Source organism: Rhea americana, unplaced genomic scaffold, assembly GCF_003343005.1.
Source record: "Rhea americana isolate MKP2758 unplaced genomic scaffold, rheAme1 scaffold_17, whole genome shotgun sequence".
In the NCBI taxonomy this organism is placed as follows: Eukaryota; Metazoa; Chordata; class Aves; order Rheiformes; family Rheidae; genus Rhea; species Rhea americana.
In genome coordinates this window covers 7,364,705-7,387,830 of record NW_028185816.1, presented here as the reverse complement: position 1 = coordinate 7,387,830, position 23,126 = coordinate 7,364,705, and the positions used below count along the sequence as shown (strand labels likewise).

At 38.2% G+C, this 23,126-nt stretch overlaps 1 protein-coding gene across 1 annotated transcript in view; it reads right to left on the bottom strand.

The window, feature by feature from the left end:
- Positions 1-8,092: 8,092 nt before the first annotated feature.
- CCND1 (cyclin D1) overlaps positions 8,093-23,126 on the bottom strand; it is a 17,825-nt gene continuing 2,791 nt past the window's right edge. The window contains exons 3-5 of the mRNA XM_085300920.1: positions 22,704-22,863; positions 17,111-17,259; positions 8,093-11,505 (exon numbers count right to left, since the gene is read on the bottom strand). Of these exons, the coding sequence (XP_085157046.1) occupies positions 11,350-11,505; positions 17,111-17,259; positions 22,704-22,863 (465 nt within the window). The 3' untranslated portion in view covers positions 8,093-11,349. The remainder of the gene's footprint in view (positions 11,506-17,110; positions 17,260-22,703; positions 22,864-23,126) is intronic.

The following is a 23,126-nucleotide window of genomic DNA, read 5'->3' as shown; positions in this document are numbered from 1 at the left end:
TATAAATGCAGTTTTCTTCATTGGAACAAATGAAGGAAAATCATAAAGTCATAAATCTGTGCACCCTAATATTCCACAGTACTTTAGACTAACAGTTGAAACCCTTTTAAGAGATATGACTTACCCTGCTGATGGACATCTAATTCATCTGAATTTGCAAGCTGTTAGATTTCTGAATACTATTCTGTTGACATCTTTTGTTCTGTTTGCATTTATCATGCTTTCTAAGTGCATTTTTAATGTGAAGTTTTGATGCTCATCTCCACATTAAGATATCACAAGAAAAGCACGTTCAAATTTTAATCTTGTGGTTTTTTTAAAAAATCATGCAACTAAAGGCCTAGATCTAATACTTTTTTTTTTAACTCATACGCTGCCAAAGATATATTTTTCATTAAATGCAGCACTGTGTTTCAGTATCTGGTCTAACAGTCATATTTTTTTCTGGTTTCAGTCTTAAAAGTGGGTACCTTGTCCTTGGATGGCCTGTTTGAACATTTTGGTTTTTTATAATGTCTTGTAATTACTCTCCAGTGTTGCATGCTTGAAAGGGAATGCTGATGATACTAGTGAATGGCATTTTCTGGAGATAAAATTATTGGCAAGATAAAGACAGGGCTCCTTCTCAGGGTCATTGCTTTCCAAAAGAAAKAAGTTCTGCAGCACTAGCAGTGTGAAGCACTAAGCATTTTTGACAAAACGGTAGTGTTTGTGTGTCTCGTGATTCTAAGGTTGTAGTCTGAAATACATTGGAATATTAGAATTACCTGAAGTCCATCTGGATTAGAATGTTTATTTCTGATAAGAATTCATTCAAGACATTTCTGAGAAGATTATAACAAAGATGAATGAAGCAGAGTAAGGTATCTGTGATTTTATTTCTCACCCTGATCTTCTCTTGGAGAAAGGCTTTGTTTTGAAACAAAAGGTTTAATATTTCTTCTAACATTATAATTAGGTCTTCATATCCTGTGTGCTATCCAGTATGGATGTAARTACCTTTTGAATATTGCCCTTTACAACTTTGTATGGCAATGGATTCTGTGGTTTAATTACATCCTAAAATTTCACCTTTCATAATTTGGCAAGTGACCATGAAGATTCTCATTTTAGAGTCTGCCTGAGTTACTTTTATCATGGGCGAAGTTATGACAGTGCGTTACTACAGAAATGTATGTATTACAAGAGAAAATGAGGATTTGGGTGTGGATAAGTTCTGTGGCAAATTTCCAGTTCCAAGTTTTGTTGTCTAGGATTGACATATCAAGGCCACCTAGAGCTTACTGATACTTGGGCACTTCAGTAAGTGTGTTGCAGTCCTTGGAYGTGTGTCACAGTCCTTGGAACGGCAGAACTAGTTCAGCCTCTGCTGAAATAAGGAAGCACTTTGGGCATTATTTTGAAAGCAGTCTTCTAAGTGTTTAACTTTGTGCGCTCAGGTTTGGAAACACTGGTTTCAGTAACAGAGACAAGAGAACTTCAGCTTAAAAAAGCAGAAACAGTCCACCTATGTTAGAGCAAAGCACTGATCTTGCTGATACTGTTAAATACCCAAATAAGCTCTGTTTTAATACTGCTTATAAAATTAATTAATCTGCAGCTAACTCATATGTCTCTTCAGCATCACGCTGTGACTATTCCTTCCTGAATCACAGGACTGTTTGTTCCCGAATATAACAATATCCTATATTCTTGTATCACTTTTCATGCTATGATTCCTAAAGTACTTTACTACTCCTCAATGTATGTATAGCTCTATCAAATTAAGTAATTTASCAAGAAAGGAAATGTAGCCAACCTAAGGGATTTTAGAGGTCTTTGTTAATGTAAAGTAGTACTACTGCATTCTCATATGAAATGTATAAAACATCAAACAAACAAAAAAAAACCCCAAACCAAACAGCTGTAATAAGAGCCAATTGATTCTGAAGTCATTTGCTATAAAATATTTTGAATTGTTCTGTAGTAGTTCATACACCTATGTGATTAACCAGTATGTCGTTCTGTGTATCTGGTTTTAGCACGGCAAAATTACCTAGAGAAAGTTTCTGAACAGATATGAGAAATAGTATGTAGCTTTTGTCTTGAGAAAGTAGGAAGTTTGTAGTTATGCAGAATTTGTGGGGATGGAATAGTGACATACTATCTAAAGCATTAAACTGTTTCTTATTTATAATGTAATCTCAAATTATGGAGTTTACTTTTAGTGAAATGTTGAGGTAGAAAAGATGGATGCTTAGGCAGTCTCTGCATCTCAGCTCTGCACTATGCAAAATCAACATCAGGATTTTTCTTTCTTCTTTGAGATAGCAGCATATTTTGCTGCTTTATTTCGGTGTGATATGTAAGTAAATTTTTAAATCTTCAGCATCCTCCAGATTCTGGGGAATAATCAACACTGCATGGAATCTTTCTTGACTGTTGGAACTGTGAGTCAGCAACCCTTTATTTTTTTTAGTTGCAGCTATTGTTCCAGAAGCAAGCTTTACTGCTATTGTCCACTGTTTGTCCAGCTCACGTTTACTGGACTGTGGGAACGGATTAGGGTTTCATGGCTTTTTCTTCCTTCTTGCATAAACTCTTGATCAAAGACATTCCTTGGATGACAAAACACTGTATACTGTGTCACACAGTCCTGACCAGACTGCACGAACAGTAGTTTAAAAACACATGCCTACATTGTTCTTTTTTCTTTTTTTTTTTTTTTTGCAATGTATGTGCAGACACTGAATTTTTGAGACCCCTCTTTACCACCTTAAAAGTAACACACATACAGAATGTTTTTTTGATGAGTACTTGACAGTTTCTGAAATAAAAGGGAAAAATGAATATTTGTACTCCTTAAAATTAAGGATCAGTGTAATAGTATGTCATTTTCAAAGACAACTAGAGGTTATGTCTACTGCGTATTTCCTTCTCGAGAAGACCTTGAGTATGGTCCAGTTAGGATCATTGTAATTCTAAAACCACATGGACTTAGGGCATCTTTTTTGTCATGTTCAGAACTGCTGAGTAACRTGGAGAATAGTTTGAATGCAGTTCAGGAATTTGTAAGTGATAGGTGCATTGTCCAAGCTGTGTGTTCAGGGTGTGGCCCCTTATAATTGTATCTCATGTCGTCTTCTGAGCCAGTTCTCTTCTGCAAATCAGATGAGGACAGACTTCACAAAAATCCAGTAGCATCATTAGTATCGGAAATAATGAGAAAGCAACACATATTACAGAGAAGAGTGTTGAGAAACCTTTTCAAGGAGCTTTAATGTGCAATTTGCCCAAAATTCTCCATCAGCGGAAGCATGGGAGAAGCCCCCTGAAGATGCCTGAGGCATGTTTGCAGAGGGATTTAAAAACATGGAGGACTCTGTTTAGGTTACTGGAACGCTATTTGTGGGTGAGAGAATGCTTGGGTTTCCCCAAGCGTGTGGACATATGCTTGCTTGTCTCTGCAGGGCTATTGAGCACTGTCTTGCAAGAGTCGAGGCAGGTGAACACTTTCACTTAAGTTAGAAGGATATTGCCATAGCGGAGAAACTGTTCTGATTTTTTGCAGTTCAAGGACCTCCATGGCCTGAAACAGTTACAGATACGTCCAGAGTCAAAAAAATAAAACAAATGATTATAAGAAACCTTTATGTTTGATTAAGTAATTGCCGATGCCCTCTGGATGCTTGGGAGGGTGTCATGTCTGTACGTATTAAGGAACATAGCTATTCTGGCTGGAATAAATTAGCTGAAGAACTGATCTTCATGTTTAAAATAGCCAGCAGTCAAATGAAAAAAAAAAAAGTAAAGGATTAAAGCCTGTGGATGTTCAAGAAGCAAAAAAGTTGCTCAGAAATCCTATCTTGGCTTTGGACAATCTATAGTGATAAAATCTAGTAAAAGGAGAAATAAAACATTATCAAAAAGCTCAGTTGTCTGCTTCAGGCAGTTTCCCATCAGACTAGTAAGTTAGGGCACTTGTTCAGTGTTGGCTCGAGTGAGTTGTTGTAATGCTCCCGTAGTGGTTTGTTGGCGTTGTTGAGTGAGTTGCCCATCTCAGCGCAGTTCCTTGAAGACTGCAGGTAATGTTACAGATAATATCCTCACTGTAGGTTACTTGTTAGCTGTCTTAGGAGACCAAACATTTAATAAACAACTTTGGGATGAATTAGGACATGTGTCACGGGGAAAGCAGAAGGGATGGATGAAATAACCGCATCCCTGAGCAACACGTAATCTCAAATTTATTTACTTAGGAAGTAGGGAATGGTGGGTGCACAGTGATTTCTGTCCTTTGAYAGGCGCACATGTAAATCAAAGCCCCAGCACCTGCAGTTTGGTGTAGACCTTCACCGCCTGGACCTAGGGGAACGGGGCACTTGCTCTGRCTAGTCAATGTGTCTGGTCCTGGCTTGCAGCTTGGCCCTTGCATGCAGCACTCCCACCTTAGACTCATCCTCCTAAATGGTATCGGACATCAGTGTATGGGGCTGTTCCCAACTCTCCCTCCTAAAGGCTTACTGTCTGAACCATTTATTGCTTTTTATATTTGTATATTGGCATAAGCCACCGTGGTCTCACTAACCATGCAGTCCCAGGCATGGGACTCTTTGCAAAAGTCCCTCTTTGACTTTTTCTATATCTAAGGCCAGTTAGTGATGGGGAGCAGGGTACCTCTGGTCTCCCACTGCAAAGGGAGTTAGCAACAGTTGCCTAACAAGCTCATCTCTTGCTTGTTTTCCAGCTTATGTCACATTTAGTCAGAGCTGAACAGAGGTAGTCACAGTCTCTTGTCAAGGCAGTACTTGCAGATGGGCTTCACCTCAGGACAGAACATGTTAGTAGGCAAGACTWTACTGTGATTGTCCATTAGCATGTGCTTTGAATATGATGGGAATATCATTTTTTATTGCAATCTTCCAGTGTTTGGTTTTGAGATGGATCACTACATGTGTTTTTATCTGAGGTAAGGGCTTATTGTTATGTTTCATTAAGGATACTGTAGTAAATAAAAAGGTAGTAGAAGCCACGAGTAAAGAGGGCCAAAATCCACACTGATGGATTTGTTTTGTTTGTTTTTTTCCCTACTGGGTAAGAGGGAAGACCCAAGAACAGCCCTATTGCACAACAGCTTTATTTATTTGTTTATTTATTTATTGGTACATAGTAGGTCGGTAGAAGGTGCCTCCTACTGGCTGTGCCACAGGAGYAGAGCTGTCGCCCGCATACTGTGGGTGATGCTTCTGCATCCACTGGGCCCACGCAGAGCACAGATGCTGCGTGCACGGTACTCCTGACTCGCTGTGAACACACACACAGGCTTTCTGCCAGCAGCTTGTTCCCTGCCCCGGTAAAGACCGCTCAGGAAAATTGTGTCTGGGAATAATYTGATTTCCCTAAAATACGGATTTTCTAATCTGTGCGCCTCACACAGGCGAGTGGTGGGACAAATGTAAATCTGGCTATGCCGATACTTACTGGGATTGCCAAGAAATTACTTCTGTTTTTCCTTGTCAAATGACAATAAAGAAACAACAGTAGCTTCTGTCTTGCTGCTAAATTTGCACTTCTCAGGCCCAAAAGGCAGAGTCAGAGTCCTGTCAAGCCTCAAACTATAGATRTAAGTCAGCTGACAAATTTGCAGTCTGTCTCATCATTTGATCAGAATGTTGGGTGAAACTATGTCAAATGTCTCAGTTTGCCATGCCACTGTGATTAATATCGTCAATTATATTTGTGGCATAATAAAAATACTGTTTTGTGTCAGAAAAAAAATGCATGTCCCATAAAATGATGTTGGCATCATTTACGGCTTTCCTGCCTTTGTCCCACTGTAGCTTCTCAGTGATGCCGCAAAGAACCCTCCCCGGGAGCGTCCAGCCCGCTGCCTGGCTCGTTCCTACAACTCATTTGGAACACGGGTCCAAGCTTTACTTTCTGCCCTGACCTGCTGCAGTTTTCCTTCACTTCAACTGCCAGCTATGTTTGACTACGAGTGGTTTTCAACTTTTTACATTCGACAGTCTCTGTTAATTGTTACTTACTGCCTATTAAAGAGTGTGTGAATGTAAGTGTTCACAAAAGGTGCGAGCTGGTCACTCGGCTACACTCGGCGATGGAATGGAAGTCTTTTAGGGACCGGGGGAGTTGTGCATGCTTCTCAGTCTGCTGTAGGAAGATATAGTATGTATTTTTCCTGTGAATAAGTTAGAGCATAGCCTAGCTGATTTTAACAGCCTATAGTAGTAAATTGTTTTTCTAACTACATTCTTGTCTTCCTGCCCTTTGCTATGTGAATAATACTGGCAGAGTTCACCTAACATCCAGACTTAGTAAGATGTGTTCAGAGATGATTAAGAGAGGAGGACACCATAAATAACAGTGATGATTATGTAGGCTTAAACCTACTTAAGTCAACAAATACTTCAGTCAGCTGAATAGTTTACAGGATGGATAGAAAAGGAAAAAAAGAAAACACACTTAATATGTTCAATATATTGCTCTAAGTTTCTCATTGAATCACTTATTTTCATTATAAAATAAAAAAGCTTTTTGTCCAAAATCAAGATTTTATAAATGTCTTCACTCAATTTTTGAATATTTAAATTAGAAGGGTTGGTCAGCAGAGCTACAAAACAAGCCAATGCATTTTTTTTCAATTTCTTTAAAATATGTTGAAATTTTGAGGCAAAAAAAGAGGATTTAGGTGAAAAAAAATGGGCTTTTTTTGATCTAGGCCAAATTGAGCTACAGCTTGACCTGTATTTAAAGTCACTGTGACTCTAGCTTAGATCATCTCTTTCAGTGCTATATGAATTTACCTTAATGGGTTACCAGTGACCGGACTGTATTAASGAGCATATCCACTTGCAATGGAAAGAATACAGCTCAAACTATATACTGATACAGCCGTAGTTACTTTACCTACCTAATCTTACAGCTGTGATTTTACAGTAGGTTTAGTTTTCTAGCTGAAATGATTGGTAAGTTGACCAGCTAATACAGGCTCAACTGTGTTTTTTTTTTTTTTTTTTTTTTTTTTTTTTTTTTTTTTTTTTNGACGCAGATGGCTTCCCATCTATCAGTAACTGCATGAGGACAACTTCTTTTGCTGTAGTCTGATTCACATAGAACATCCAATTTTGTTTCCTTTGCTGTATTTAGTGCACAGAACCAGTTGTGATGTGAAGCTTAGTCAATGGGAAACTTGGGAGGCAAATGCTACATTTCTGATTTGAGACAGGAGAGAAAAATACGTTCCCTTTAACGTAGATCACCATTTCTTATAAGGCAGAAACAAAATCATATTTTCATGTATTTTCTTAGGCTAAGTAGTCAAATACACAGGTCAGAAGCCTGACTGTTCTCTACAAAGAATGAACAGTAGTTTCTGCTGCATTCAACTTCTGTAATAATGAGAAACTGCATCCCTGATTTTCAGAAAGTTCTGGTGGAGTGTGAATTGCGACAGTTATAATTTAATCTAAATTCAGTTTCTAAATAATCATATGTAGTTGCTGTCACATTTCTCTCCTTTTAAGTCCAGTTCTTTACGTATGTTTAGTGGGCTCTGAAATGTTTCCATTTTGGTTTTCTCTGTTATCTTAGTGACAAATAAGAACATGCAATAGCTATATATGAGGGGGAGGAAAGGAAAAGAAGCCATATTAACTTTACTGCTTTTAAAACAAACTGTTTTCCATAGAAGTGTTCTAGGACATAAAACCTTATACTGATAAATAAATACAAACAAGCATTCTGTAGCATCAAACACCTACTTTATTTTACCTTTATTGAAAAGAACCACCAAATGGTATTTTGCTCTGAATAATTACCTTAGATGTTTAAAGGAAAATCTTCAGCAAAAGTATATTTTGCTTTTTAAAATACATGTTACTATGACAGGCAGTCACTTACCCATTGCTAAAAACACCTAGTTTCCTAAAATAACGGTAAAAAATTATTGCAACTATTAGCTAAAGATGCATTGCAACTATTAAAGCATGGACAGTCGACACTAGAAAAACATCATGCTGTTTATTCATTGCATCAGGTAGTTACTACCATTCAGCATTCATGAACATAATAAAAAAAACACAACAAGCAGACATTGGGTTTTACCAATTTTATTTCTAGACTTTAGGTTTTTCTTTTTTTGCTGGAAACTTGTCTGTTACAGGTCTGTGGGTGAAAATGTGCATTTCAGACCAGTGATGCCAATAAGTACAATATAAAAATGTACAAATCTGAATTGCTTGCTTACTACAGATTGTTATAATAATGTGAGAAATAAAGCATCTCTGTTGGCACATGAACCCACTGATCTGGATTTGGCCTTTTACTACATACAATATTTAAAGAAATTTGCAGTACGCACTGCCACTCAGTGTAACACATAATATAACCAGTAACCACTAACTCAATAATCATGTTTGGTTCAGAGACACAGAGATGCCACAAACAGAAGTGTTTATGAGGTAAGCAGTAAGAAATGTTCCTGAAATTTGGACAGAATGTATCCAGTCCTCCTGGGTCCTGCGACTGCTAGTAGCATTGCAATGCTTTACTTACGCGCTATGTAGGATCTTAACTGCATTTGCCCTCAAAATTGAGTTCTAATTCTGTTTTGGTTTAGCAGCATACAGGCAACAGCTAGATTATTCTTCAGCATACAACTTTGTTAGCTGGCTTATTTATGAGATTTACAGGCTTTTTAAATTAGCATTATGCTATAATTAACAAAAAAAAAAACAAAAAACTAGTATATCATAACAGATTAAACACACAAAATACTTAGAGTTCCAGAAGATAACCTATCATACCAAATGATGTGTCCCAACTGATAGGAAACCACATCAGCTGGCATACAAGAGTTATATTATAATGCACCTTTCATATATCAATGTGGCTAATAACACAGCTTAAAACTACTATGATAATAAACCCCAGATCAGACAAAGAATCCAGCTTTATAAAATGCATAACAACAAAAAACTGACATTACTTGATCTTCTGAAATGTCTGCTGTTTTTAAATTAATGCAACCTAGTTGCAAATCGCGAGACCCATTCAGAATAACGTTCGATGCATTTCAGTTTGCAGTAGAACTATGAGGCACTGTGTACGAACATTAAAACCTGGTCTAGACACGGTTAACTGAAGTATGAGGTATTGTGAAACAGGAACCTTTTTGGAATAGAGCAGTAATCACATTAAGTAAAAATTGATCACATAAAAAATCTACAAAAAAATGATGTCAATAATATAATTTTCTATGAGAAAATTAAAACCTATAACATGGCAGTATATGACATTGTATAACAAAAAAAAAATCCACAAAATAGCAGCAAAACACAATGACAAAGATACAGAAAAGCAATGTTAATTTTTTTTTTCAAACCATGCTGGGAATTTATCCATAGCAGCTCAATAAAAATGGAGCATCCACTCCTTTTCTTTTCTCTTTTTCTTTTTTTTTTAATTTTTTTTCTTTTTTCTCTTTTTTCTTTTTTTTTTCAAACAATCAACACCTTAGCGGCAGTTTCTCACATACATTTCACCATCACATTCTCCTCGAGCGTCAACTTCAACAGCTATGTCCACGTCCCTTCAGCTACTTTCTAACATAATAATAAAAAGATACATAGCCAAGATGTGCAAATTTTCTAGTTGTAGCTAAATTAAAAAAAAAAGGGGGGGGGGCATATACTGGAATAAGAACTTCTTTCAAGTACTCCAATTCTCATGTTTATTAACTATGGCGTTTTTCATGGTTAGACTGCTTTTGAAAATGTATGAGAAGGGGCCAAATAGACTGTTTTGTTTTGGGTTTGTTCTTTGAAGAGTGTCTTTTTTTTTTCTTTAAGAAGCTGTTAAAACTGCAACATCAAGGAAAGATTATAATTTTTTTGTTTTTTTTTTTAAAAAAGGGGCGATTGCATTATTTTACAAATCATACTGGCCTTATGAACATCCTCTGTAATAAATATTCTTTTTTTTTAGCCTTAACTATAAATTATATATTTTAGTGTTTAAAAACCTTCAGTTGTAAAACATCTAGAGAAAATCCTTAAACTATGTGTCCTATACGTGAACCTTTAAGGCCCCTAATTTACAAAGATGAGTTGGCACCAAAGGATTTCTAAACTTCAACTTTTCTATAGAAAAGGATAGGAAGATATCCTGGCAATTTGTGAATGCAATTTCTCTCATTGGAACACAACCTTCGGAAAAAAACACCTTTCCTCTAACACCATAGTTAAATGCACTTGCTTTGCAATTCCAAGTTTGCGAACAAGCACTTATATATTTCCAAACCATTCCATTAAAAAAAAATTCCCACACAATAAAAGAATGTATTTCCTATATATCTAATGGACTGAAAGTGCTTTGAATGGAATGGTTTTAGAATCTTATTAAAAAAAAAAAAAAAAAAAAAAGACTAAACTGTGGATTGAACCTGACCATAATTAGGCTGAATATCTGTGGGGTCAGACCAGCATTTATACACAGGTAACTACAAAAATATGAAGATTACAAAAATATAATATATTATGTCACTATTTCGGTTGCTCTTTATAATAGAGTATCGTATGAGTAGTACATTGGCCTTTCCCAACAATGCAAAGCTGGAACCCTACAAATGCCTTATGTACAGGCAATCCACAGGCACAAAAAAAAAAAAGATTAACATATAATAATGCTGTATACTAACATATACTAACTTATGGGTTACGTTAACCATTTATAAGGTGAAGAGGATAAAAAAACCTAAGGAAATAAAATAAAAACATTTACAGATGAATTATAAAGTGACTAAATGCATAAGCAAGCAAGATACAGAAAAGCCTAGAACTGCGTTAAAGCTATGCTTTTTAAAGAAAAAAAGAGTATTTAATTTACTATCTAAAAAAAAAAAAAAAAAAGATAACCCTCTTCTACTTTAAAAATGGTTGTTTGTTTGTTTTATATGTAAGAAATCAAATCTAATACCTCCCCTGGAGACATTTTGTGTGTTAATGCCTATTTTTACAACATACAGACAAGAACACTTTAATATAAAAACTAGTTGATTATTATTGTATAAAATATTCTATTTTTGTAGCACAAACCCCTGGGGGTAATGCAAATACTTTTTTTTTCTTTTTTTAAGACAGTTTTTGGGGTATTTTTTGTTTATTTGTTTGAAGTCACAGATGGAAGGGAGACAGAGCAAGGAAAAAAAAAACAAGACTGGTTTTCCCTTCTGGTATAAAAATGTCCTGGAGAAAAGGGTTTCTGGGGGGGAGATCCTGATGCTGATTCCTTCTCAGATGCCCTTTCTTTGTCTGCTTTTCTTGCCAAGCAAACCCRTTAGTAGAAGTCCTCTTAAATGTTCACATCTCGCACATCAGTAGGTGTGCAGGAAAGGTCTGCTTCATCCTCTACAGTCTTTGTTTCTGAAGATACATTGTGTTGCTGTGCCTGGCGTAGACTGGATTCGAGGAGGGATTCAATCTGTTCTTGGCAGGCTCGTAAACAATCCTAGAGGAGATTAAATGGAAGGAGAAAAAGACCCAGGGTCCTTTAGAAAAATACCGAGATCATAAACGAAATACCACTTCTTGAGAAGGCAAGAAAAATATGATCAAATTATTTAGGAAGGCAGCAGACTGAAAGAAGTGTGGAAAGAACAAGAGGAAGACTGAACAGTAAAAAGCCAAGTTACCAAATTTTCTGCAAGATGCCAGCTTGGATCTAGATTTCAGCAACTAGCTGTTGCTATCTTCTATTTAATGGCCTAAGTAAGCACATCTTTATACAGACCTCTGGACTAGCTCTGACTGTCCCTTTTTGGGTAGTTTTACCCCCATAGGTCTATGACCTAACGTATGATGAAAACTGCTCTACAGTGGCACTAGCCTGGCCGGACCTTGACACAGTAAAATGTAGCTTGTGCTCCACTACTTTGCCTGTGCTGTAGCATTTCAGCAGTTACACAAAAAACCTTTCAAATTATGTTTTACTCAGTAGCTTTTATATCTTTTTGAAAAGTATAAACAGACTAGCTGGATAGCAATGTGAATCAATCCCCACTAAATGAGTGGAGTTACAAAGACATGAAACTGGGCTGCAGTCAGAGTTGGTGCAAACAGCTCTGATGCAGCAATGATTTCTACTTTAACCACAGAAATCCTTTGACAGTGCAGTCTACTAGACATGATATAGGTAATTTCATAAACAGTGGTCTTCCAAAGCATGAGTTTTGATAACATGAAGTTCTTAGATAAACATGCTAGATGACAGACAGATAGATGTACATGCCTTCAGTCACCTGCCAACTAACACAATTATCTCCAGCAGCAGTCAGTTTAGGTTAGCTAACTGATTTCCAATTCAGAAGGCATTTGGAAAAAAAATGGAGTAGACTGCATGACTCCAAAATGGAGACAGATCTTTCATATCCACTACCAAACATATTCATAGCCATGCATTATAAAGGCCTGCCAAGTTTTCAGCCTGCTACTGCATTCACCTCAACAGTTCAGTCAGGGTGAGATATTTTTCCCTTGCTTTACAACCAGTTTCTCAGAGCTGGATGTTCACTCAATCCTACTGAGTGGCCAGGAGAGCACAAGGGCCTCACCGCTTGAACTGACTTCAGTGTGATTTAAAGCATAAAGCACCTAGCAAATCACATCTACTGTGAGAAAGGGAACTTCCCTAGACATTAAAGCATACAAGTAGATATATCCTATTCCACTAACAGAACCACAGCAATTATAATTGGAAAAGGCCTGTTCGCTCAACCTGTCCAACTTTCTGCTAACAAGGGGTATGTATTCCTCAGAGCCACATACATCCATTGCAAGGACACAGAAATGGTGCCTTTAATAGGCAAAACAACCACACTACATTTTGCCAAAATTCCTCCAGCATGCTGTTTACTCATATCTTTATAACAAAATCGTAAGCTTTTTCTCAACATATTTAACTCTGTGTATGAAGGACTTTGAAGTTTCCTTTCAGTATTGCCTTTTCTGATTTAACCTATGACATGTGTTAGCCCTTGCGGTGAACCCAGTCTTCCATGATAAATTGCCGTCAAAAGTGTTAGGATGTGCATGACTGAGAATGAATGTTGTTTTCCTGAGAGGGTGACCTGCCTGCTGTTTTCTTTATTTCCCAGTTTCAATTCTGCCTTCATTCAGAGGCTTCTTGTGTGATCTACCAGCTTTTCACTGATTCCACTGCCACAAGAATCTCCTCTGCCACCAATAAGGGCACATGGCATTTGGGGTAAAATAAGATTAGAAACCCAAGCAAACAATTCTCTGCAAGTCTTTTCTGAGAGAGAGGGAGGTTAATCCTACGTCTAAGCAGATCAGACCATCAGTTACAGCTCACCGAAAACACATAACCTATGACCTTTTCTGGTTTAAACCCTAGTGTAATATTTCCTCTTGACAGAGACACACAGCGTTTTAAATGACAAAAAGAAACGCCTCATATCCTAAAGTCATCATGCCTTTGGCTCCTACATACCTCTGGCCTATCTAGTAAGACTTCTATGAGAAGTCCATTCACCCCTTCCAAGATATGACAGATCAATTTTGACTGTAAGACTTTTATTTGCATACCCTGTAGCATGCACCTCAGTCACATTTGGAATTAGATGTATGTAGTATATAAATAAAGCTTTCATTTTTTTCAGTTCTCAGAAGCCCAGCACTTTTGAGGACAATTCTATCCAGGTAGTATGTTCAATGTTCCAGATTGAAAGCCAATTTATTTTCACAGTAAATCAAGTCCTAGTTCTTTGTTTGTTTGTTTGTTTGTTTTGTTTTGGAAATACTACCATTTGCATATAGCATGTTTGAGCTCTGAAAACCAATATGCAAAGTAATTCAAGTGAAATAAGTCATCAGTACATTTTGCAAAGCATTCAAAAGGATTTCTATAAATACCTATTATTCTCTCTCTGGAGTCCAATCATGAATAATTTCACTGGACTACATAACTTAAAGGTAATTTTTGACCATCTTTTTTTTTTCCTGAGAGATTCTGAGAGTACAGTACGTTATAACTCTACCTTTTCTAAAGATACATAACCTTTACAATTTATAATGAACAGACTGTGTCTTAAGCTACAGTTCAATGAACAACAATTTTGGAAATGTCTTAGGTGGTTTTGTCCACATCATTTTTGCTCAGATAGCTATCAGCTGAACAGTTTGTCTGGAGGAACATCTTAGAGCTGGCAAAAATAACTGCAAAATAAAAAATTCACTGTGAACAATCCCACCAGAGTTTTTTCATTCTTAGTACTTCTCAATACTCAAAAGCAAATACAAGACTTCTGTATTACTCTGATAGCTTCTCCCAACAACTTTTCTGCTTCGCTACCCAAATTTTCAATGCCCACAGTTTGTTCAAGGTCATAAACCCTTCCTGGATTAATTAAGCTTCTCAGTTAAAAAAAAAAAAAAAAAAAAAAAAAAAAAAAAAAAAAAGGCTTGCTAGCTTAACTGATGTGGTCAAATACCTTTAACACACATAGTAGACATGATCAGACTCCAGGGTCAGATACTAAAGGAAACAAACAACAACAAAAAAGAAACTGCTTGGAAGTCCTTTGTGACTGCCTGACCTGTCCTGGATAACAAGCACATGTTTGAAGGTGCCTCTGAGTAGGCGCAGGCAGCAGACAAATTCCAATGTACTAACAGACAGCAAGGAAACCCAATCTAATCTAGTTTAGCAAATTTCTGGCCTGGAAATGAATGTCAGGTAAAATTCAATCTGTTTGGATGATGGGGTCAAGAATAGAATGATGGAAGACAGCCCAAGACTTCTAATTGTGATTATCTGACTTCTAATTACCCCTGATCAAAGGCAAAATGGGAAATTGGACTCCTACCAATATAAACATGAACCATAAAGGAATTCCAATCAGGTGATACTCATTTTACTTTAGATTCAGCTTTCTTTGAGACTAAAGGTAAAAAAGTGTGATTATGTAACCTGAAATCCAACAGACCAGCTGCTCTAGCTAATAGATAATCAGGCAGAATGTTAGCCATGTTTTTATAATGCATGTTCTTAATATTTCAGGACAATCCAATATAAAACATACTCAATTGCAGTTTGACAAGAGGAACTATCACTGTGGAGTAACAAACTTCATATAGATATTAAGGAATAGCATTTGATACTCTGGKTTGCATAGACATGTCTTGCTGCAAATCTCAATGCAGGAAAATCATTCAATGTATGAAATCAAGTAGCTTTCTCGACTCAGAACAGCAATAGTGAAAGATGCTGTTCTCTTTTTCTGGTGCGAGCATACAAGTGGTAGTAATGYTACTCTAAAACACTAAGCAAGAAATAAGATGGAAGTAATGCTTCCATTTCTGAGTTACTTAGCTTTTTAGGTATAACTCTATGATGATTATTATTTTCTGTAGCAAGTTATGTAAAAATCTTATTTCAAATTCTTGCTGCTCTAAAGTACATTTAGCAATAAAAGTTGAAAGAGAGTTAATTCTTCTTAAAGCTCTTAATTTTAAGTTCAGATCACACAGATTGTGGCCTTGCAATGACTCTGGACAATAAAAAGAAATAACCAGCCATTATCCTTCGTGTTAAAGATACTTTCTTCTCTTTTAAAAGAGCTCYGACATCAACAAAGTCAAGTCACATAAGGACATGCTGTTGTTCTCCATGATGAGAGAATCTATTTTAATGCTATGTATCAAGAATGATTAAATAATATTTTTGTTTGCATCAAATACTCACTATCAGTACAGATAGCAAGCCTAGTATTTTTCCTAAGTACCTGCTTTGAATATCTTGCACTGGATAGAAGCCAACTGTACACTGAAATACCTACATTGTTCACAATCTCACTAAAAGCGTTACAGGTGCATACCAAACTGAGCAGCAGGATGTTTACAGCATCTTATTTCAGCATTTAAATTGCTCATAGTATTTAACATTTCAGTGCTGGATCCATACTACTTTTGCTGCAGTAGTATAAAGGGCAAAAATAACATGCTAGATACTGAGGCATTGTTCAAGTGAACAAAATAATAAGCTGTGATATAGTATTTGTCAGCATTTGCTTCCAGCAGATACTCTATCAGATTACTCTTTTATGAGTAATTCCTGATGATGCATCTTTCCAGAAATCATTCAATCTTGTTGACAAAGTCCAGTTGTATTAAATTTGTTTTGAAGTGTCTGGACTAATACAGCTCTCTCTATATTTAAATTATGAACATGTACAATAATTTAACAGCATCTCAAAGATTCTACCACTAACCWCAGGGTTGTCTTTATTTGACTCATTGTCCAGTGCTTGGAGACCTCACAAGAACCTTTTTAAAGCATCTATTTATTGGTCTTCCACATTGTTACAAAACAAAGCTCAACTCTGCCCCAACTTCACACACCATTATGACATGGATCATTGACTTTAGGTCTTCCTTGTAGGCTCCCTTCCTGGCCCATTCACTCGTGAAGGGTTTATTGCTCGCTAGTTACTGATGTGCATCTCCTGGAAGCTGCAGTGCAAAATGAGAGTCCTGTGAGGACCATCTACCTTGTCAGAAAGTCRTGGGACAAACATTTGTTCCAAAAAGGAATTCAATACCAGCTACTGTGCAGGTCTAGCACGTAATAAACCAAATTAGATCATTAGAACTCTTTTAAGAAGGACTTTTTCACACCACTTGTCACAATAAAAGGTCTCAAGAATGGTCAAAGATAAGGTCAGAGATACCAGGAGCTCTATTTATTGCAATCTTAGTAATTATTTCCTGGTCTTATTTTAAAGGCTTTGTTTCACATAGACTCTGCAGTCGTCTTAAAACAAATTCAAAGTTTCCTTTACTTTGTCAAATACTTGTCTTACAAAACTGTAGAACTGCATGACACATTTATGTCAATGAATTGCAGCASTATAATCACTGACTGTTAATATATATAATGATGGTGAAATAACTAGAACAAACATGCTCAAAAAAACACACTAATGCTTAACTCCCATCAAGATTTACTGTAGTATCAGCTACTATGCAGTAAGCAGACTTTTATTCTAAACTCTGAGGCAGAAGATCAAGAGAATCTAAGAGAAGGAGTCACTTACCGGGTCACATTTGATAACTTGTGATAGGAAATGTGTGAGGCATTGATAGGAGAGGAAAGTGTTAGTGTCCCCCAGATGCAGGCCTTGCACAGCAGCTACCACACTGCCAGCTGCGATCATGGAAGGTGGGTTTGAAATAAATTTAACATCTGTATGAAGAGAGAAGAGGAAAAAAAATCAAAATGATTTCTTTAGGACAAGCCTTCCTGTACACTCTCTTCTATCAGCATTGGCTGGCTTCAGTTGCCAACTATTGCATCTGAAAAGGTAGGGAAATTATGTACAGAAAGATGCCTCCTGCTGTAAACTGTTACAGGCCCAAACCTGTAAACACTTATCCAAAGAAGTAACTGTACTTGAGTGAGTAGCCTTTCTTAGCAGTAAGCCTGGGAGATCATTCATCACTTTGAGATATTTTTTCATAGCAGGGCTCCCATTCTTCAAATGTTTAAATACTTTACTCATATGAATAATGTCTTTTGGGTCAACAGCACTATACATCTGAGAAAACCTGTTCACATTCTTAASAGTTTAAGTGTTTAGCATGATCAGATCCTAGGTACACTGTAATAAAGAGTCTCTGGGCCCTCTAAAACAGAAACCTGTACACTGACATTAAAAGGAATATAACTTTAGTGAACAACAACATCAACAAAAAGAAAGAAAGAAGGAGAAAGACTGCTTAACCCCGTCAGGAGGCAGATAATCCATATTTAAATTAAGGTTTCATCTTAAAAATGCTTTGTCTCAACCTCGTCTCTTGTCAGTGGCTGCCATCTATCCTGGCAACAGGGATTTAATGTAAATGTGGCATAACTAAGTGACGGGGGTCCCAAGAATTGGCGGACAATCAGTTACATTCTGATGTGACACCATGCTGACAAGAGGCTGGGCCCCCTTCCAGACTGCATTGCTGTAGGTCTCTCCACAAAGCCACTCCCATGATTCCTTAAGGGGCTATCTCTGCCATTTAGCCTTTTTTTCTTCTTAATAAGAATAATCCACATTTTAATGCTAAGACTCTTTCTGCTGAACAGGAATGCGTTTGATCCAGGGCAGTATACACCTTGGAGAAGAATCAGAAACAAAGCAAATAAGTTGCATGAGTAAATGTCTAATTTTGTGAAGGAGAAAGGGGAAATGCCACATTATACACAAGAACCTGAGATACATTCCTTCAGCTTTTATCAGAATACAACTTCCTCTGGGTTGAAAAAAATATAAACCATCTGTCAAACTCTTGAATGAAATCAAAGGAATGGATAGCTTAGAGGGCTCAGTGGAACAGTTTAAGTATTAAATCATGCATCTCCTTTATTATGATAAAATAACTTTTGTGTCAATGTTTTACCAGTGAAACTAAAGACCTTCAGGACTCTGTGAAAGTCCTCTCTCTCAATCTATTYGTATATCTCTGACAAACAATTGTAGCTCAGACCAATACCCCATCTTCAAAGGGGCATTTCATCCAGTGTTCTATGAACCTCCAAAATTAAGCTGATACAATTAGTTGTGGCCAATTTTTTGTGTGATAAAGTCAACAAATAGCCAAACAGTRTCTAAGGTCATCTCATCTTTGTTAGCATGTATAAAACTAATTTCACTTTTCCCCTTTTCTTAATCCTCCCATTTCCTGACACATTAAAATACATACACCTCCTAGCAAACTTCTGTCTTTCCAGATAATCCAAATAGTTCAGTCTAGTTATTGACAACACATCCATTCCAAAAATAGCCCCCTAACTGAAATACTGATAGGTGCAGGTTGCAGGTAGACTTCAGAAATTAAGGGTTTCTGTGGGCAATAGCAAATTTCACCAAGATTCAGTCATTCAGAGGGGTACAGTGGCAGCAAGTTTGCGTCAGCACTTTTTTCACATGCAGAATATGAYCAAAATGTGTCAGTTAAATGAGTCTATCCTGACAGGATCATGTTTAGGATTCATATTTGTGTTTTTCATTTAAATAGAGCTATAAACAAGAACATGAATTCATAGTCACACCCTCATTCTTTCTAAGGTGGAAAAGTGATAATGAAGTTTAAATGACCAGTTTGCGTCTGTCCCTATAACCACTCCAGACAAGCAGCATGGACTGCCTTTTTGTTGCAACTCAACAAGGAATTATTTGTGGCAGAGGCCACTAATTTCAGCATATTAATCAGGGGGCCCCTCTCGCCTGTAATTGGATGCCCCCAAGTGAAGAGTGTGGCATCATTGTCAGCCTCCATCGCCTCATCTTGCGCTATTGAGCGCTCAGGAACAAGGGGGCTTCGGTGAGATGAATTAGACCTGACACAGCCACAATGGGGTAGGGGGCCCCATCAATTGAAGCACACATCCCCAGTAGCCTATCTGAGACTTCATCCAAAAAGAATAAACAACTTCAGCGTTGTTAAAAAGAGAGAGAGAGAGAGAGAGGAGGGGGAGGAGAGAGAAGAATGCCAGCCACCCTGAAGGGAGGACAAAGCAGGCATATAGGCGCTGCAGCGCTTTAAAAAAAATTCCTAACAAGGCGAGTCACCCCTTTTCCTTTTTAAATGGAGCAGCAATTCCATCCGTCTGGAGAGCTGGGGGCTATGAATGAAAATCTTTTCATTGAGGCAAATCAAAACTGCGAACATAAATCACTTGCTGCAAGATGCAACAGGTTCCAACTGGTCACATACCTTGAGACTCCCAATTTTATAAAGGCCAGAGAATAGGAGAATTGTAGCACAGTTCTTTCAAAGGGAGGTCTTTCTCCATCCAAAAGGACGAAAGCAACAGCAATAATAATAGCAATAATAATAATATAAAAGGAGCCTGGTATGTTTTGATAACCAAAGGAACATAATGAAATGCTGAAGCTCCAATATTTGTTGCTATTCATTGTTATGCTTGTATAGAGCTGCAGCTCTCCCTTAACACTGGTCTTAACTTGGGCCAAAAGAGGCCTGATTCCTTTTGAGCTCTCCCGGCCTTGCTTGGCCATGCCAAAGCCTCATTCATTAAACTCAATTACGTGTTAACTTCAAACAATTCCTGGTAATTTTTTTTTCTTCCTAACCTACCACAGCACAAAGACATCCTTTGGTGCAAATATATTTTTCAAAACTAAACCAAATCAAACAAATCCGCTTCTACTAGGCAGACAGCTGAAGAGGGAGCTTAGAAGGAATTCCCCTCAACTTCACCTTGCAAAGTAACCTTCTCTCTCTGGAGCAAACACACGTACACACATCTCCAAACACTTCCCCAGCCTTCACCTTGTTAAGCCAACTGGCTGACACTTTACTTTTCATGCAAGCATTATTTCGCCGTATCTTCTTATGACACCTTCCTTTAGCAGAGGACACGGGCTGTATTCAAGAACGGGTACACTGCACTTGCCCCTGAGGCCACTYCAATGAATTTTACAGTGTATTCAGTGGACTTTGAATTGGGCCCCAGAACATCCAGGCAAGCACAACGCATTTGCAGTCCATCTAGGTTCATTCTGGCAAGGGGAAATGCAACACAACCCAGCAACAGCAAAACAAAGTCCAGATGCTACTTAGCCACACGTTATCTTCACTACCCAACAAAGAGGTCATGAGGAAAGCAAGACGTATAGAAAATCCTGACATCCAAAGAAATAATAAAAATACAGAGCCTAGTGGCAGCCTTCCTGAACACTGCATCCCCGGGCAATATTCCCAACAACTTCAGTAAGGAGCTGACAAGGGCCTCAATTCTGGTGAGCTCAGCATCGTTGTTTTAAAGCTAAGTAAAATTCCCAGAATGTGGTTCCCATTTACTGATCCACTCTCCAGCTGCGGTGTGTAGCARTATTAAATAAAGGCTCTGGATGTGCTTCCTAAAAGAAACATAACAACACCGACAGTAGATCAAAGTACTGGACTCTCAGTAAGTCTCCAACCTTTGAACTACTCTTGTTTTCATCCCTGTCATTGCCAGCACAACAACCTAGGTTAAACATCCCCAAATCCAAAGGGGAGGCCGAGTAGCTGTTCTTTTTAGCTAACAACTAAGGTAGCTTCAAACTCAGCAAATCACGTATCTAGAGCCCCAGCAGTCTTATCTGGTTCAATCTGTCATAGAGAATACATCTGATTTTCCTGAAATGTTGCTGCAGGTGCTTTGAAAGCTGTTTGAATGTTGCAGCATTCAGAGCACTGTGTGTTATTCCAGGCAAGCTAACTTACAATCTGCCTGTTATTCTGATGAAAAGCCCAAGATGAAAAGCAATGCCTCTGTTTATAAATTTCTCTTTTATGGTTTGTTCTATCTTTAGGCCTTGCAGTAGGGCTGACTCTGTGAAAACAGTATTTTCTTCATTTTTTTTTAAGTGCCTGCAATCTTATTTGAATCTTTTGACAAAATCCATCTCTTTGAAAATAAATAATTTTTTTTGTTGTTGTTGTTCATTGACTACGCACATCTCACCAAGGTTTTCAAGTGTGGACACCTTTTCTCAAGTCCAAATGCACATTTGATCTCTTTTTTAATATAAATGCTACTGAATATTAACACTGAATAAAGCACTATCTCCTTTACAGTGTATTTAYCAGTGTTAACAGGGCACTTAGCATTCCTCTTTACTTACTACTGCTAAAGAAATTTGCTTTGGCTGCTTCTTCTTATTCTTTCGCCATTCCTGAATTTTGTCTTGTCATACTAAAAGAAAATGCATTGAATACATTTTGTTCAAACAGGGTATCTTCCCTTTAGAACTTTCTTTGTCCCCACTCCTCCATTCTGTTCTGTGAGAACAGTAAGATCTGGAGAACAGAAAGACTCATCTAAACTTTTTCCTTCCCACTCGTTAGGGTTCAGTGGGCAAAGCCAGTACATGTACAAATACATACACGCACACACACACACACCACATGCAAACATGGAGCTTCAAAGAAAGCGCGCACGCACACAGTGCCCTTGAAACCAAAGATCAGGCCTCTGCAAACCTGGCCTAGCGAACAGTCGGCGTCTTTGGCTCCTCTGGAGGCCGCCCCAGCACATGGCTTCAGCGCAGCACGTGGTCAGAAGGGTGCAGATGGCAGAGACTCGGTCCTGTGCCAGGAAAGCCTCYGTGCCGCGTGGCCCTCCTCCAATCCACCAGCCACAGAGGAGGGGGGAAGAGGCAACTTGAAGAGGGAAGTTTTAAAACCCCCACGCAGAGCTATTCACAAGCAAACTCTCTCTCTCTGTGCCTTCAAAAACTGTCTTAAGAATGAATCCACACAGAGGGATTCCCCATATGGGCAGTAAGTCTTTTGCAGTCCCGCATAAAACTTGATATACATCAGTGAAAAATCATGCCAGTCTGAGCTGCAAACTCAGTCACTAGGCTACCAAAAAGGGGTACTTCTGCCCCTCCTCCAGACAACAAGTTCTATGCTTATTCAACTCAGAAGAAAATTATCTTCTGAAAAACTTACCTCTGCAAAGTAATCCACCTTCTGCAAACAACCGGGGGCAATAATGAGGGCTTAAAACACCTCCCCACAGCTCTGTGAACTCACTTTAGCCCATAGCTATGGGAAGCTTTACAGGCTGGGGGGTAGGTTTGTGTAGGGGAGCAACACGCCTTGTTTCATGTGCAGGGCTCATACCTGTAGCGCACARAGCCACAAAAGTCTGAGCATGTTTACGGATGATCTGCTTGGTGTCCTCTGCCAGAGGCATTTTAGTTAGGAAATGTTCAATGAAATCATGGGGGGTCATTGCAGCCAGATTCCATTTCAGCTTATTCACCAGAAGCAGCTCCATTTGCTGCAAAAACAAAAGGGAGAAAAGGGGGAAGAAGAAGAGAAGAGGAAGAAGAAGAGGGAAAATGTGGTTAGCTCCACTCATACACAGCTGGACATGCTGTAAAACTGGGCGAGTTCATGCTGAGCTGAGCCTGCTTGCCTTGGATGGGGAATCCTTCCGCCGCACGGCATCATCTCGGTGCACGGCTCTCGGCAAAGCAGACGCTACGACCGGCGGGGCCGGGCTAACGCGGGGCGCTGCAGGAGGCCGGCCGCCGGGCAGGG